The sequence below is a fragment of the Erythranthe guttata genome, chromosome 1 (assembly GCF_056151865.1).
Source record: "Erythranthe guttata isolate IM_541 chromosome 1, IM_541, whole genome shotgun sequence".
Lineage (NCBI taxonomy): Eukaryota > Viridiplantae > Streptophyta > Magnoliopsida > Lamiales > Phrymaceae > Erythranthe > Erythranthe guttata.
This window is the reverse complement of record NC_142533.1, coordinates 5,827,268-5,843,070: the sequence shown is the minus strand read 5'-3', so window position 1 is coordinate 5,843,070 and position 15,803 is coordinate 5,827,268. Positions and strand designations below refer to the sequence as shown.

The 15,803-nt window shown below is 33.4% G+C and overlaps 2 protein-coding genes across 2 annotated transcripts; one reads left to right on the top strand and one right to left on the bottom strand.

The window, feature by feature from the left end:
• Positions 1-7,696: 7,696 nt before the first annotated feature.
• RGF6 (root meristem growth factor) lies at positions 7,697-8,525 on the top strand. The gene is made up of 3 exons (XM_012987782.2): positions 7,697-7,804; positions 8,012-8,070; positions 8,342-8,525. Exons 1-3 carry the CDS (start codon positions 7,699-7,701, stop codon positions 8,495-8,497), a joined length of 321 nt encoding a protein of 106 aa, XP_012843236.2. The 5' UTR covers positions 7,697-7,698; the 3' UTR covers positions 8,498-8,525.
• A 1,317-nt stretch (positions 8,526-9,842) lies between these two features.
• LOC105963249 (YbaK/aminoacyl-tRNA synthetase-associated domain-containing protein) lies at positions 9,843-15,133 on the bottom strand. Its single transcript, XM_012987643.2, has 5 exons — positions 14,731-15,133; positions 13,060-13,137; positions 12,882-12,966; positions 12,290-12,378; positions 9,843-10,024 (listed from the first exon to the last, which is right to left on the bottom strand). Exons 1-5 carry the CDS (start codon positions 15,043-15,045, stop codon positions 9,881-9,883), a joined length of 711 nt encoding a protein of 236 aa, XP_012843097.2. The 5' UTR covers positions 15,046-15,133; the 3' UTR covers positions 9,843-9,880.
• Between the last annotated feature and the right edge of the window lie 670 nt (positions 15,134-15,803).

The window sequence follows — 15,803 nt, the reverse complement described above, 5'->3', positions numbered from 1 at the left end:
AGAGAATTCCTCTGTTGAAATATCTGCCAAATTTAAAAATAATAATAATAATAATAATAATAATAATAATAACGGGTGAGAGAAAAATAAGAACTTTTTTTTTTTTTTTTTTTAATCGTGATAGAGAGAAGAGATGGGAGAGGGGTCGCCGGCCATGGAGAAGAAGAGAGGCAGCGGCTAGGTTTTAGGCCATGGAGAAGAAGAAGAAGAAGAAGAAGAAGATAGAAAAAGAAGAAGAATAAGATAGAAAAAGATAGAGAAGCACCACCGGGGGAGGGAGAAAATTCGGGTGGTGTTCATAAAAAGATAGATAGAAAAGAAAAAAAATAAAGAAAAATATTAGAGTACCACCACCGGGGGAGGGAGAAAATTGGGTGGTCACCGCCATGGAGAAGAAAGGCGGCTAGGTTTTCACCGCCATGGAGAAGAAAGGCGGCTAGGTTAAAAAACCTAAACCTGGAGCTCTGATACCATATAGGAAGAATAGAAGAAGGAGAGAAAGATAGAATAGAAACCCCCATTGTGTTATGGGTTGATTACATGGAATATATATAGAGAAATATTGCAAGGTAATAGAGTTTGACTAGGTAACTAAATCCTAACTAATCTAGGTAACCGAATCATACTAGAATCCTAATATTACAAGAGTTCTATAATATAATATTCTCAATATTCTCGTTTTTTTAACCTAGCCGCCTTTCTTCTCCATGGCGGTGACCACCCGATTTTCTCCCTCCCCCCGGTGGTGGTACTCTTAATATCTTTCTTCTTCTATCTTTTCTATGAACACCACCAAATTTTCTCCCTCCCCCGGTGGTTCTTTTTCTTTTTCTTCTACTTCTTCTTCTTCTTCTTCTTCTTCTCCATAGCCTATGGCCTAAAACCTAGCCGCTGCCTCTCTTCTTCTCGATGGCCGGCGACCACCAAACCAATTATCTCCCTCCCGGTGGTGGTACTCTTCTCTCTATCTATCTTCTTCCTATATGGTGGTGCATCTTCTCTATCTCTTTCTTCTTCTTCTTCCTCTTTTCTTCTCCATGGTCTACAACCTAGCCGCCGCCTCTTCTCTTCTCCATGGCAGGCGAATACCACCCGATCTTCTCCCCCCTATCTCATCTCTTCTCTTCTCTCTATCTTAATAATAAAAAAAAAAAAAAAAAAAGTTGCTTATTTTCCCTCACCCGTTATTATTATTTTTTTTTTTTGTTTTATCAATTTGGCAGATATTTCAACAGAGGAATTCTCTAGCGATGTGTTTCGCGGTTTCTGTCCAGTCTTCACGTTTGAAATTTCCAGTCTTCACGTTTGAAGTTTATTCGTTTTAAAGTTTATTCGTTCCGACTGCGGGAGCGTGCTAGCAAGTGAATGTCCAGTCTTCACGTTCGTCACGTTTCGACTGCGGGGGCGTGTTAGAGAATATTGAGAATATTATATTATAGAACTCTTATAATATTAGGATTCTAGTATGATTCGGTTACCTAGATTAGTTAGGATTTAGTTACCTAGTCAAACTCTATTACCTTACAATATTTCTCTATATATATTCCATGTAATCAACCCATAACATAATGGGGGTTTCTATTATATTACGTATTATTATTTCTCTCTTTCTCCTTCTTCTATTCTTCTTATATCGAGAACGTGGACACGGTAAAATGGGGAAATAAACATGAAAAAACTCCGATTTTAAAAAAAATTGGATACGTGAGGGTGGGAAAACGTGTAAATATTAAAAATATATGAGTACATTCATAATTTCAAATAAAATATTATATAGTTATCGTCAGTTACATATTTATATCTACAAATTATATACAACATACAATTTCCAATCCGAATTATCATTACACAAATTACATTTTGGGCATATAAATTTATGTTAATATGGAATTAGCATCGGAAAATATTAAAACACCACTAGAAGTCAAAAAGAGACAAGATTTAGATTTTTTTAAGCAAATCCAATTTCGAGATTATATTTAAAATGGGTTTTGGAATTTTTTTTGGTGGAAACGCGTTTCTGTTTCTTCATTACCAGAAACGTCCCTGAAACTTTTAAACATTTATAAAAACAGCCTCAAAAATTTCCGACAAGTATCATGAAGTTTTGATTTTCAAAACCTGGAAACGGGTGTGGGTATAAATTGCGTGCGTCATAAGGGCCAAGCGAATAGTTTAACTAATATAAAATTCTTTCCAAAATTAAATAAATTAATAACAAAAGTGGCACGCGAATAACACTATAACGTGAAAATTCAACAATGTCAAAGAGTCTACTAACAATAATATGGTAAATAAAGTCAAGACTCATCGTTTTGGATAAACATAGTTGTATCAGTTATGGGGATATAATCAAATACTATAAGAATTGTTTTTTTTTTTCCTCTAAAACTTGAGTTGACATTTTTGGCAACTTGATTGAAAAATTCAAACATATAATTTCAGCATTCTCGGGACTAGGGGTAAACGTCGGATGGATGGATCGAAATTAACTTCCTCGGAAATTTTTCAACTTTTTTCGGAAGAACAAAATCAATTCTAATTCCAGTTCCGAGTTCACATCCAAAATTTTCGTAATCTAAAAATTCATTTTGATTCCAAAAGTTAAGAAAATTTCAGAATTTCAAAATTTCGGGAATCACACTAGTTTTAAAATTTCAAAAAGTTTCAAAAAAATTCAGAAACTTTCATAAATTTTCGAAAATAAGAACATCCACTTTGATAATAAGACTAAGTAACTACCGAGTTTCAATTCTTTTTTTTTTAATCCCACTTTGATAGCAAATAAAATACTGACTCCTCCAAAATAGCCCATAAAGTAAAAAAATTAATTAAATATTTAATTTATTTTGCACTATGTAAAATAAATAATAAATAATAAATAATATATAAATTATGTATAGGTTTATTTTTCGGAAAACAATTGTAAATTTTGGAAATTAAGTCGAATTGGAAACCCCATTTTTTTTATTTACCAATCCAATTCCAATCCAAAAAAATACGGAAAATTCAGAAATCAGAATGAAAAAAAGTAGTTTTTTCAGATCGTAACCGGTAGTAATTGAAAATTTAGTTCCAAATTTCGTCCCGACTCGTAAGTCTTGACACAAAATGGAGCTAGCTAGGGAAGGAAGACATGTTCACGAACTAGCAAATACACAATAATTATATATTGTTTAGGTGCTATTTGCATATGGTACATTATATGTTAATGGGCATGTTTTACCATTTTTATTAGGGTGAATTTGAGCTAGACCCATAGAATGAAGTTTTACTACAAATCAACCCATCTTTTAACTTTCATTTTAAATAAATCTATAAAAATAGGAATTCCGAAAATAGTCCAACACATTTCTATTTGAGATAAGCCCAACCCACCCCATTCCATCCGAATCGCCCAACAGGCCGGTCCTATCCGGTCCTGTTCGGTCTGACCTGACCTGATTTTTTTTCTTTTCTTTTTTTACGTCATTGGCCTGGGTCGTCGGAGCTCCGGTTAGTTGATTCAACGTTAGTTAACTTCAACATTAGTTGACATTTGACATTCCATATTTTTTTCTTTTAATTTTGTTTCAGCGGTGGGTCATTGGAGCTCCGATTAGCTGACTCAATATTAGTTAATTTCAACATTAGTTAACTTCGATTAACATTAGTTAACTTCAACATTAGTTGACATTTGACATTTTATTTTATTTCTTTTAAATTTTTTTCGGCGGTGGGTCATCGGAGCTCTGGTTAGCTGACAGCTGACTCAACATTAGTTAATTTCAACATAAGTTAACTTCGATCAACATTAGTTAACTTTAACATTTGCTGAAGTTAACTAACGTTGAGTCAGCTAACCGGAGATCTGACGACCCACCACCGGAAACAATTTAAAAGGAAAAAAAATGGAATGTCAAATGTCAACTAATGCTGAGTCAGCTAACCGGAGCTTCGACGACCCGCCGTCGGAAAAAAAGAATTAAAAAAAAAAAGACAAAAGAAAAATGGAATGTCAACTAATGTTGAAGTTAACTAATGTTGAATCAGCTAACCGGAGTTCCGACGACCCGCCGCCGGAGAAAAAAATAAAATAAAAATAAAAGGGTTAAAGAAAAAAAATGAATGTCAACTAATTGAAGTTAACTAATGTTGAGTCAGCTAACTGAAGTTCCGACGACCCGCCGCCGAAAAAAAAAACAATTAAAAAAAAAAGATAAAAGAAAAAAAAAAAAAAACGAATGTCAACTAATTGAAGTTACCTAATGCTGAGTCAACTAACCAGGGCTCCGACCACCTAGGTCACTGCTGGAAAAAAATTAAAAAATATATTTTTTTAAATAAATAAATAAAAATAATAATAATCAAAATAAAATAAGATAAAACAAACCTAAGTAGGATTTGAAAGGGTAAAAAAGGTATTAGCTAATTATTTAGATTTATATCAAAATGAAACTTAGAACTAATGGGTTTTACTCAAAAACATAAAAAGGCTTTGGCTTATCCCACATTATGTAAACTAGTGAGAGGGCTATCTCAAATAACCCCTTCAATAAATATGCATAAATTATAACAAATATAACATAGTAAATACTAAAATATCCTTGTTATTAGTTATTTTTTAATTAACTAATTAAGAGTGATAAGGGGGAAAATTGATAAAAAAAAATATGCAATTAATATTTTATTGAAACTCTAAAATGACAAATAATTTGGGACTAAAAAAACAACAAAAAAACATAGAGGAAGTAATAACTAATCATCGGCAATGTTGTAACATTCATTTCCTCTTTGAAACAAACCTTATCCTCAAGGTCAGTCGGAAAACTAGAACAATAATATCACGTCATTTGTTATGATTTTTTCTTGTTCAGCAAAGCATTGATGTGGTCGCTACCTTACTCCGAAGTGAAACTTATGAGTAGGATGTCATCAACATAAAAAACCAATAACTTAATGGCACTCTCACTAACCTACTTAATCATTCAAGGCTCTTCCAGATTCAAAGTAATCAGATATTACCAAGCAAAATTCCAATGGCTTTAGGCATAGAGACTTCGAGTATATAACCCTTTTTGTCATCAACACCTATCAATGTACCCCAATTTCATTTATAGACCCACGTGCAGCCTACGAGAACGATTCTCTAGGGCGGATCTACCAAGATCGGCAAACCTTGTTGGAGTCTATAAAGTCCATTTTGGATTTTATGACATATAAGTCAATGTTCATTATCTGTATTGGATACCGTTTCGTAGAAGATCCTTTAATCACATCAATGGTTTACAAGATCATGTTGGCTACCTTCGAGTAAGAATAGTCTATTGGATTTGTGTGTCATTTCGGATCTTTGCGGTGATTGTTCGGGAGTTATTACAGTGGGTGTCTTGATTGGAGCATGTTCTTGATGTGCTTGAACTTCGGCTTGTGATTCTCGAGTTCGAGTCCTACTATATCACCATTTTCCATCTGATAGAAACTCATTCCATAAGAAGATGGCGTTCCTCAAGAAACATCTTTATCTTGCGAGGATAGTAAAATGAGTATACCAAAAAATATTTGAAGTATCCCTCATTCAGCATAAGTTCAATCGACTATCTAACTTATCTCTCATTACCCGCTTCACACAAGCGGGACAACCCATAGATCGAGACGATTGTATGTGAATTCCTTAAAATACTTTAGTTCATGACCTTTAGAGTAACAACAACAAAAAGAAATCAATTAATATATTTTCAAGTTTTCATGCACAATTAATTCAATGACATACCACCCCCCATATAATAACTGCGATGCGTCTCAAAATCTAGGTTGACCACTAATATTAAAATGTGAAGAAGTTACAAAACAAATATCATAATTATTATTTTTTTCACTTGGTGATTGGGTTGAATAGAAGGCTACATAAGTAGAGTAGAGTTGATCTGAGATGGAAGTTATTGTGGTGGCGGCCGACGGTGGGGACGGTTGTGGGTGGGCCCCACAATCTGTCGTGGGCTGGTGGTGCAAATGGCGGTCTTGCCATGCAACGGTGTCTCCTCCACTTTGGGCCCCACTTCCCATTTCCCTTCGGCCACATCTTCTTTTTTTGTTTTTCTTTATTTATTTTTTCATTTAATGTAGCACATTGCAAGTTCCACATGACATAAAATTATAACATATAAATGTTAATTATTTTTTATATTGATTATGAGTCCACATAAAATGAATTAATTATTTTTATAATAAAATTGTAATATAAAAACTCTTCACATGGATTACATCCCCACCAATGAACAATACATTTAAAAATATTTTTAGCATATCCAAAACCTATAACTAATCATAACTATAAGCAATTAGTTTCCATACTAATAAATTATTATCTTTTCTTTATTATAATAGATTATTAGAGAGAAAAATATATTTTTATGTTTACTAATAATATTTTGGTTGTGGTAGGACAATACCATAATAATAATAATATCGGGTACCAGTTTCTTACCGAAGTAATTTGACAAGTTACGGTACGATTATCATTCAATATAAACATGGTTCGGTAGGGTAATCGGTAGGGGAATTCAGTAATAAAGTTCACCCCTGAAAGTATAAGTTGATGTGTTTGCAAAATAAGTTTCAAATTTGCGCTTATTTTGATAAAAATAAAATTATAAATAAAAATAATTTTTTTTTTTATAAATAAAATCAAACTTCCTTAAAAATTGGAACTAGTGGATAAGTATTTGTTTTTATGGTTTTAAGCAAATTATTTTAATATATAATGAATATATATATATTAATAATAAAAAAAAAAATAGAAAGTGTTGAAAATAAATCTGCATCCATCATTATTGTGTTAATGAATAGGGAACAACATAGTAAGCTGTTGCTTTCATAGTTAAGAACACAACAAACCAACATTATAAACATGCCACAACTATTTCTGATGCCATCAACATTAAACTTCAATTTCAAAAGGAAACAGATTAATCATTAATTAATACATAGTAATAATAATATCTTGCTCCCTGATTAAATCATCAAGTTATCTTTTTTTTCTCTTATCAAACTCAATCAGATTAATTAGTTTCTTCTCTCCGTTACACGTAACGAACATCACAAACCTAAGTCGAGATCTAACAATTTTCTCTCTTTTTTTTTCTGGAATAAAAAATGAAGAGAGAGAGAGAGAGAGAGAGAGAGAGAGAGAGAGAGAGAGAGAGAGGGGGACAAAGGGGGTCGGCGATATCTTCGAATTTGTTTTCAATGTTCAGCCCCCAAGCACCTGCATGTTATCAAGAAACTAAAATTCAACTCCCACAAGACTCCTGCATTTAATGCTTCTTCATTTCCCTTCACATATACATATATTCATCGCTATCTCACATTTCCAATCACAGCTCTCTCTCAGTTTTTCTTCTTCTTCTTCTTCTTCTTCTTCTTCTTCTTGTTCCGAGATTCGTATATTATATATAAATAATAACATATCACTTGGCAGATAATTATCTCTCAATTATGGCTTCCCTTGTCTATTTTGTTTTGTGTCTCTATCTGCATGCATGTTACGCTAGACCGCTTACGATTCACGATAAAGAAACCGTTACACAACTTGAGCAACTTCCTATCAAGGTAAGATTTCTGATTTTCAGACATGTAATAAGTTCACACTGAATTTATGTACGAGATTTATATATCCTAATAAAAACATTGGATTCTAATTTTTTTTTTCAGGATGTAATGGTTTCAGTTGCCAATAAATTCACGACACGTGATACAAACGTCGTGCATAAGGACAAAGATCATCAGAAGTCCCCTTCAGTTCAAGAAGCTGAAAACATTGAAGGTTTCTGAAAGAAAAAAAAAATCATTTAGAATCCAATGTTTTTATTAGGATATATAAACTAAAGCTTATTACATCATTCCACAATCTCCGATTTGTGCCGAATTAATAATTGCATCATGTCGCAATATTATTGTTTATATTGTTCCATTTCAACTTATTTTTCGTATTTTTTTCCTCCTCTAATCACTAATATCTTTGAATTTGCAGACAAAAAGGTCAAAATTCCCTACGCTTGGAAGATGTTGCAGAAGGCTACTGAATCAGAGGTACATTCATTAATATATAATCCATAAAGAAAATTTTCTCAACAAGGACTTCATGATCAAATAAATAATTTGTAGTATATATATATAGATATATATATATATATATGTGTGTGTGTGTGTGTGTGTGTGTGTGTGTGTGTGTGTGTGTGTGTGTGTGTGTGTGTGTGTGTGTGTGTCATGCACACATGCATGGTGTTATTTTTGCATTAAAGAGGAAGAATGAAAATTACACTCTTGTTTAAATAGTGATAAAATTACAATATGTACGCAGATAATGAAGAGAGAAGAACGTTCGATACTGGAATCAACACAAAGCAGTGCTGAGGAAAACTTGAGCTCCAAGAGCAACGACCCAATGGAGGACGTTGTAGTTATGGATTACGCACAACCCCATCGCAAACCACCCATTCATAACAAAGGAACCTAATAAGTACCAAATAATTAAATGCCTAATTTTTTTTATTTTTTTTTTCTCTTCACAAACATGCTTGTTTTATTACCAAATTAAAATAAATATTCCTACTATGAATCTTCTTGTTTTTTTTTTCTTTTGTTTCCTTTTGTTTTTTAACAGTGTTAGATTTGTTGAAAATGTATTATGTGACACTTTTTTGTGATGAAGTTGTACAAGATTGGATTGAATAATTATTGGCAATTATTGAGAAAATATGGAGCAACTTGGTTATATACAATGCATATATGGCAAGTTGAAAGTGTTAGAGAATGTGATGAACTGGGGAAGATGGTCCTTATACATGTTGCTTGTTGTTTTGCATTAAATGTTGGTGATAATAAATAATTTATATACACTTATGAATTATGATGATTGATCTCTTGTGCTTTGTCCATCGCCATAAATGCTATTTTAATTATTGTTATTTATATTTATTTTTTTCCTAGACACAATTGTGTGCACTTTGACCGTAACAATTACGGAAGATATCGCATAAATTACTGTTCAAGTTCCATTGTAACATCCCGGAAATTATGCGGACGGAACGGAGATTTTTCAGAACACCATTTATATATGGGTCCGTTAAAATTACTGGCCCGACAGCAAAATTATCAGCCGATAAAACCGGGTCGAAAGTGGGTCGGTTGGGCGATAAAACCGACCCATGCCCAACCCTAGGATAGTATGGCCCTTTGACACCAAGACAGTTTTATTTTCTTCTTAAATCTAAACCATGTTATAAATGGTGCATAATTTGAATCTTCGATTTTGATTCTAGTAATCAAGGTTATGTATTAACTCACCTAATGAGAATTAGTACACAAGGAAGAGGATTGACATTTCTTGGTTGCGTTCATATGTTTTATCGACCCATAACGAAATATTATGGCTGCGTTCATATGTTTTATCAAAGAAATCGAACTCTAAATCATTCGTGACAAAACGACGTGTCATGATTGTGTAGTCTCGATTAATTGATTGTAGTACAAGCTACGAACATGAGCATAATTTCCCAATACGCAAGACACTCATCCATCTCATTAAATTAGAGAGATATTAACGAAGCAAATCATCAATGTAGAAAGTGACGGATTGCTAACTATTTTAAAGTCCCCAAAAATAAAGTTAGATGTTGATGCAGGCTTCCTCAATATTTTCTACCTAACTTAAGCTACGTGTACATAATGTTTTCACGAATTTTGGTAACTTGAGATCACTGATATTTGATATACGTAACGAAAAATAAAATAAAATAGAAGTATAAGTGAATATCAGACGAATAACTGATTTATTGTGTGAAGGAATTACCGACACAAACCTGGAAAATCTCCATGTAAATATTCAGGCTGGGAGAAATCAACTGCTGCTACAGTTAACAATGAACGGCTTTACGTAATTAACGAATTCCGAAGTTCTGATCCCTAATTTAAGATCGATCTCGCCACCTCCCAGCCAGAAGAAATCTGGATTGAGCTTCACTATTGCTTCATCCAAAATAACCTGGTTAACGATATTTTATACGTTAAATGTAATTATTGCATGTGGTACTGTAGACACATCACTGTGTGTCTGAAATGCATAATCATCAATCACTGTCGTTTCAAATATACTAGAGGAACATATAAACATGATGCAACAAACGAGGAAAAAAAAAGGTGATTTGACTACACATTTTGTATTTCAACAGCGTACGTATAACATCCGAAATCCTATGTTAAATCTCATAAACTTAACAAGGGCAATTGAGGCAATACGAATGTTCAATCATCATTTATCTCGAGTTTTGGGGCAATGATCTGATGCTATTTTTCCTTCGACGTTCACTTATCATGTTTTGTCTAAGGGATGTGATAAATGCCGTTTCAGTTCTAATAATACAGTTTCGCGATTTTGACCATTTTCGAGGTTGAATTTGAAAAAAACTCATAACACGGAATTTGTATATCTTTAAATTAGCTTTCTAATCCAAATTGTATCAGCAATATTGGATGTCGTGTGAGAAAGATATAAAATTCAAAATGCAATATTGGATTACCGAACACTGCCCGCAACTTTGATGTTTTGAGTAATATAAAATTCAAAATGTAACCCATTCATGCATAACTTCATCACCAGACATCCAATCTAACTGATTCAATTTGGACTAGAAAGCTAACTCAAAGGACTACAGTTTCCATGTTTTGAATTTTGTAAAGGGTCAAAATCACGTTCGAAGTTCAAACGGTATTTGTAAAATTGAAACGACATTTAATATTCCAATTTGTCTAAACATGCCACTGCATCAATAATTTAAATTTACAAGTTCGATAACCACAGTGGCAAGGCAGTTCGTCAACAAAAAAATGCAGCAGAAACATAATCAAAATGCGAAAAGGACGGTGTCAATTTTTTTTCTGGACTCAGCAGAGACAGCAATGCAAATTATAAATCTACTGATAGGTTTCATTTTTTGAGACAGTTGCCAAAAAAGACAGCTGGCGTAATTGAATAGCAAAGACATTTTGTACGAACATCAAATATATGCAACCAAACAAAATGTCCTAATTTCTTGTACGAACGAGAACAGGCAGGGCAACCCCTGTCTGCCCTTCTTTCACAATCATCAACTATTGGAGAGACGAGACATAACACTATAAAATGCAACAATTATATACAATAATACAAATCCCAGGTTGATATTTGCTCAACCACATTATACAGCTGCATACAGACAAGGTTTGTCTACCTGGAGAAATCATTGACATGCAGTGCTTTAGTGGCCTTTTACGAGCCATAAATCGTTTCGTTGTATTCAAACCAATAGAAGAATCATTAAATGTTTACGGGACGAGTTTTATTGCAAAAGGTTAACATGTGGGATTTTAATAGCAAATTCAAGTTAGGCTGTGTTTGGTTCATGGATTTCGAAATGAGTCAAATGAGAATACAAAAGCAAATGAAAACAACGAATTTGAAAATCTCTTGTATGTTTGGTTCCTAAGGAAAACAGTGATGAAATTGATTTTGTGGAAAATTATTTTCCTTGGTTTTGTTTGGTAGTAAGAAAAATGATAATGGAGTGAAAATAACAATGAATTGTTAAATGGAGTAATTTTATTTCCTATCAAAGACGTAAAAAGAACAAAACTATGGATATGAATACAGTTTACGATGTGTGTGTGAGAGAAGAGGAGAGAGAGAAAAGTGAGGAAGAAGATACAATAGAGAGAGAGAGAGAGAGAGAGAGAGAGAGAGAGAGAGAGAGAGAAACCCGAAAACCCGAAAACCCGAAACCCGAAACCCGAAAATTCCATTAAAAAAATATACAAATTTAAAATATCTAAATCTAAAATTTGGGTTCATCTCACAAAGCACACTAGAAATTAGTCAATTACATCAGAATATATATATATATATATATATATATATATATATATATATATATATATATACACACACACACACACAGTTTACTCACTTTTTTTTAGGAAAAAGCAGTTTCCTAGTTTTACTGTAATTTTTTTTCCGACCTTTTCCTCTCAATTACATTACCGAACATGTTGCCTTGCAACCAAACATGAAAAATCAATTTAACTTCTGTTTTCAACTTTTTACTCATCATTTTCCTTGAACCAAACAGAGCCTTAATGTTAAATGACAGTTAATCAGAAGGGAGATAGTGCAATCACAAAATCCATGAACTATGGCAAGCAAAATAGACTTACTTCGCATGCTAGTTAAAAAAAAAAAGTGATTTCTTAAAGAAAAGCAGAGATGATTAATTACCGGGATATCAGTTTTCATCCCAATGCAAGTTACTCCGTTGTGTTCGTAACCAGTCAACTTTCCTGATATTTCTTCTGGTGCAAGCCTCACTGCATGACTTAGTATAGTCAGTATCATCATCCTTACAAAATATAGTGGCAGAATAATCTTGTTATTTTCGTGATATGAAAAAGATAATTGTCATAATTGCAGCAATGGCAGTGTATTATCTTTTTAAAATACAGATCCATATTTTGAAAAAAATCTATTCCATAGCAAAAGCAAATCTATACTCGAGAGTAACTAAAATATATAATCATATGCAAGTAATCAAATATATTTTAGTTATTCACGAGTATAGATTTTCTTTTGCTACGGACAAATTCAACTTAAGGTAGCAACACCAAAATTTCGAAATGTGAATTTAAATAAAATCTCGTATGCCAAATGAGAGAACTAGTGTCCAATATTTTCTCCCATCAGCAAAATTTATCTATGCCACTCAATTTTCATCCAAAACAGACAACCACAAAGGCAAAAGAAGAGGCTGCTACACAAGATTTTATGGTTAGTAATTTGAACCGCCACTAAATTGGGAATTATGAAAACTTACTGTTGAATTTCTTTTTCGATATCTTGCCATCGTTGAGTGTGTAAAGAAAATTCTTGACAGTCTCAGCATTGAAGCGAGCAGTATACTGCAATAAAAGATAAACAAAGTGTTAACTGTGTAAGTACAAGTTAGGTGTTTTGTGTTCATAAAGATAGAAGAAAGAAAGAAAGTTTACTACCTGAACAACAACGACATAATATTTGGAATAGTTACGATTACTGCAATCAGTTACATCAGCTGGGGCTTGAGTATTAACCTGTGTGGAATAAAAAGACTTTCAATCCAGAGAAAACCTAAAACTGAAGGTTACATAAACTAGGAAATAAACGCAAACACACATCTGAATCTATCAAAAAATATCGTACATTTTTCATATCACCATTATTGCAAATCCCCATTTAGATAGATGTCTTAGTTTGCAAGCAGTATTACTATTATGTTTAATAACTCGTGTTAATACCAATGTAAATATGGGTAGAGATAAAACCGAGCAATCAGCATAAGTTAAACTGAGTTAGCATCATTATAACCTGAAAATTATGTTTCAATACAATAAAAACTAAAAATAGCAGACTAACTGGAAACCCAGTTTTCCACCTGGAGATGAAATTGAAGATGACAGAAGAAAATCTGGCAGTCCGTGCAACTTACTGTCCTCGCCAAATTTGAAATTTTAAAGTTGCATTAGTTTCCACTCAAATCAATCAAGAAAGTTCATTACGCAAGCAAAACAATGTAAAGGAAACAATAGAAAAAAGAATAAAAGGAAGTGGTTTAAGAACAAACTCAGCGGCTATACATCGACAACACAACATTATAACAATGCCTAAGGCAGAGTCATCTAGACAATGCCAAGAAAGTAATTTACTCAACTGAATGAAACCTTATCCAACGCATACAAGGGATCAGCTACAACGATCAACTTCTTCACTGCTTGTTAAAGAATAATCGGTCATGGTTCAACGAAGGCTCATATGCTTAATGCTTTTAAATCATTTGGTGTCATTAAGTAAGTGATTAATCTTAACTCCATCGCTCTTCTTAATTAATGCATGTAATATGTCTACACGATCACAAATTTCTCCTATTTCCTGCAATTTAACAGTCACTACTAACTACCTTAACCAAATGTTGCAATGCCAGTGTTTTTACTATATTCCGTATTTCTTCACCAAGTATCTACTTGATCATCAACGATTAATTAGATTTATTGAGATGTTACTTGACAGCCTGTTGGTCCTAAAAAAAATGCTGACCTTAAGAACGTCCGACTAAATTTTGCTTTAAGTATGCATATATTTCCAGTGGAATAGGAGCCTACGGGTGCTAAAAAAAGTATGCATCATGGTTAAGTAGAACAGATAAAACAGAAAATATATAGCAATTATCACAGTCAATTATTTAACTTTGACCATCAACTTCGATCGTCATTTTCGGCCATCAACTCTGGATAAATCTTAGAGATTAGTTTTTCAGGCATCATAATAATATGTTCTTGTTTGGTATCTAGGCCAGTACGAATAACACACCACGCAGAAATCGAGCAAACGTCTACAAATGTTACTCAGTATCTCACTACTCAGCATATTTAAGTCACACCTCCGATTACATTTCCAACCATAAGTTAGTTTACATTGACTCATAAATCTACATTTTCCCCTTTTTAACTAACTAATCCAATCCATCATATGAAATTCGCCTATAAAATCTCCCTAATTCCTTTTTTACTTGTAATTTTTAGAGGTATGATTCATGACTACCATAACACAAACAATCAATTTCAAATTTAAAGAAAAATATATGTATCGTGATTTCTCTATCTAAAAAGTGCAGGCATATGAATCGGTACCAGAACAATGCTCTTGCAGAGATGATGAACGGAGGCGGCGCCGAGGATATCGCGGCGAGCCTCGAGAGTCCAATCGTAGTAATCGGAGGGCACGCGCTTGAATGAGAATTCTCGAACGGCGTTAGCGCGGAGGATGGCGGAGAGGCAGCCTTCGGTGGTGGTTGAAGAATCGGCATCTGAGGCGGCGGGGGTGGGGGCGGTGGAGGAGAGAGAGACGGAGTGAGAGAAAGTTTGGGGTAAGTGAGAAAGCTCAAGGTCCGATATGCGGCGGAGTATTCGGGTTTGGACTGTTTCAAGCTCCGCCAGAGCCTCCATTTTCGTACACTCCGATTGTGTTCTCAGTTGCACGTTTTTCTTCCCTTTTTGTTTCGGCTTTTTTTAATTTTTTAAATGCAACTTTTTTTTTAGAGTGATTGGTCCAATTTATTCATATTAGGGTAAAATTTATATTGCACCCTTGTATTTTGCGAAATGTATCATTTACCCCATGTAGTATAGAAAACATCAAACGCTCCCCTATTTTTTACGGTCATATGATATATAATCCGTAATTTTTTAAATTTTATTTTTGTGGATTGTTGACGGTTTTTAATGTTTATTTGATGTTGATTTTTGGGGTTTTTAATTTTATTTTTTCGGAGGTTTTGCCGTTATAATATGAAAGCTTTGCTTTTAATTTACAATACTCTCATAAGGTTTTATTTTAATTTTAAGGTTTCTTTTAGATTTTAGGGGTTTTCAGTTTTTTTTTTTTTTTTTTTTTTTTTTTTTTTTTTTTTTTTTGAGATAATGGACATGAATACTTAGCAAGAGTCATTTGTTGTTGCTTTACCATAAATTTTTGACGAAATAAGATTGACTCTTTTGGAGAAACACATGTGTCAAACATTTCATGAATGTGGTCTTAAAGACGACCTACACATTGTCTCTAAAATACATGTATGGAAAAAACACTATGAGTGTTTATCAACAATGCTCACAAGGATCGGTTTCGGTTGGAACGATGCTTCTTGCACCATCAAAGTCATTGATGATCAAGTTTGAGACGAGTACGTGAAGGTAACTCCACTAAA

What these genes read in the sequence shown, in the direction of transcription:
- RGF6 (XM_012987782.2), top strand. Translation starts at nt 7,699, where the DNA reads ATGGTTTCAGTTGCCAATAAATTCACGACACGTGATACAAACGTCGTG. An exon ending in AGAAGCTGAAAACATTGAAG is followed by an intron (nt 7,805 to 8,011) that starts GTTTCTGAAAGA and finishes TTGAATTTGCAG; the next exon opens with ACAAAAAGGTCAAAATTCCC. An exon ending in AGAAGGCTACTGAATCAGAG is followed by an intron (nt 8,071 to 8,341) that starts GTACATTCATTA and finishes ATATGTACGCAG; the next exon opens with ATAATGAAGAGAGAAGAACG.
- LOC105963249 (XM_012987643.2), bottom strand. Translation starts at nt 15,045, where the DNA reads ATGGAGGCTCTGGCGGAGCTTGAAACAGTCCAAACCCGAATACTCCGC. An exon ending in ATCGAAAAAGAAATTCAACA is followed by an intron (nt 12,379 to 12,881) that starts GTAAGTTTTCAT and finishes TAAGTCATGCAG; the next exon opens with TGAGGCTTGCACCAGAAGAA. An exon ending in GGATGAAAACTGATATCCCG is followed by an intron (nt 10,025 to 12,289) that starts GTAATTAATCAT and finishes ATCGTTAACCAG; the next exon opens with GTTATTTTGGATGAAGCAAT.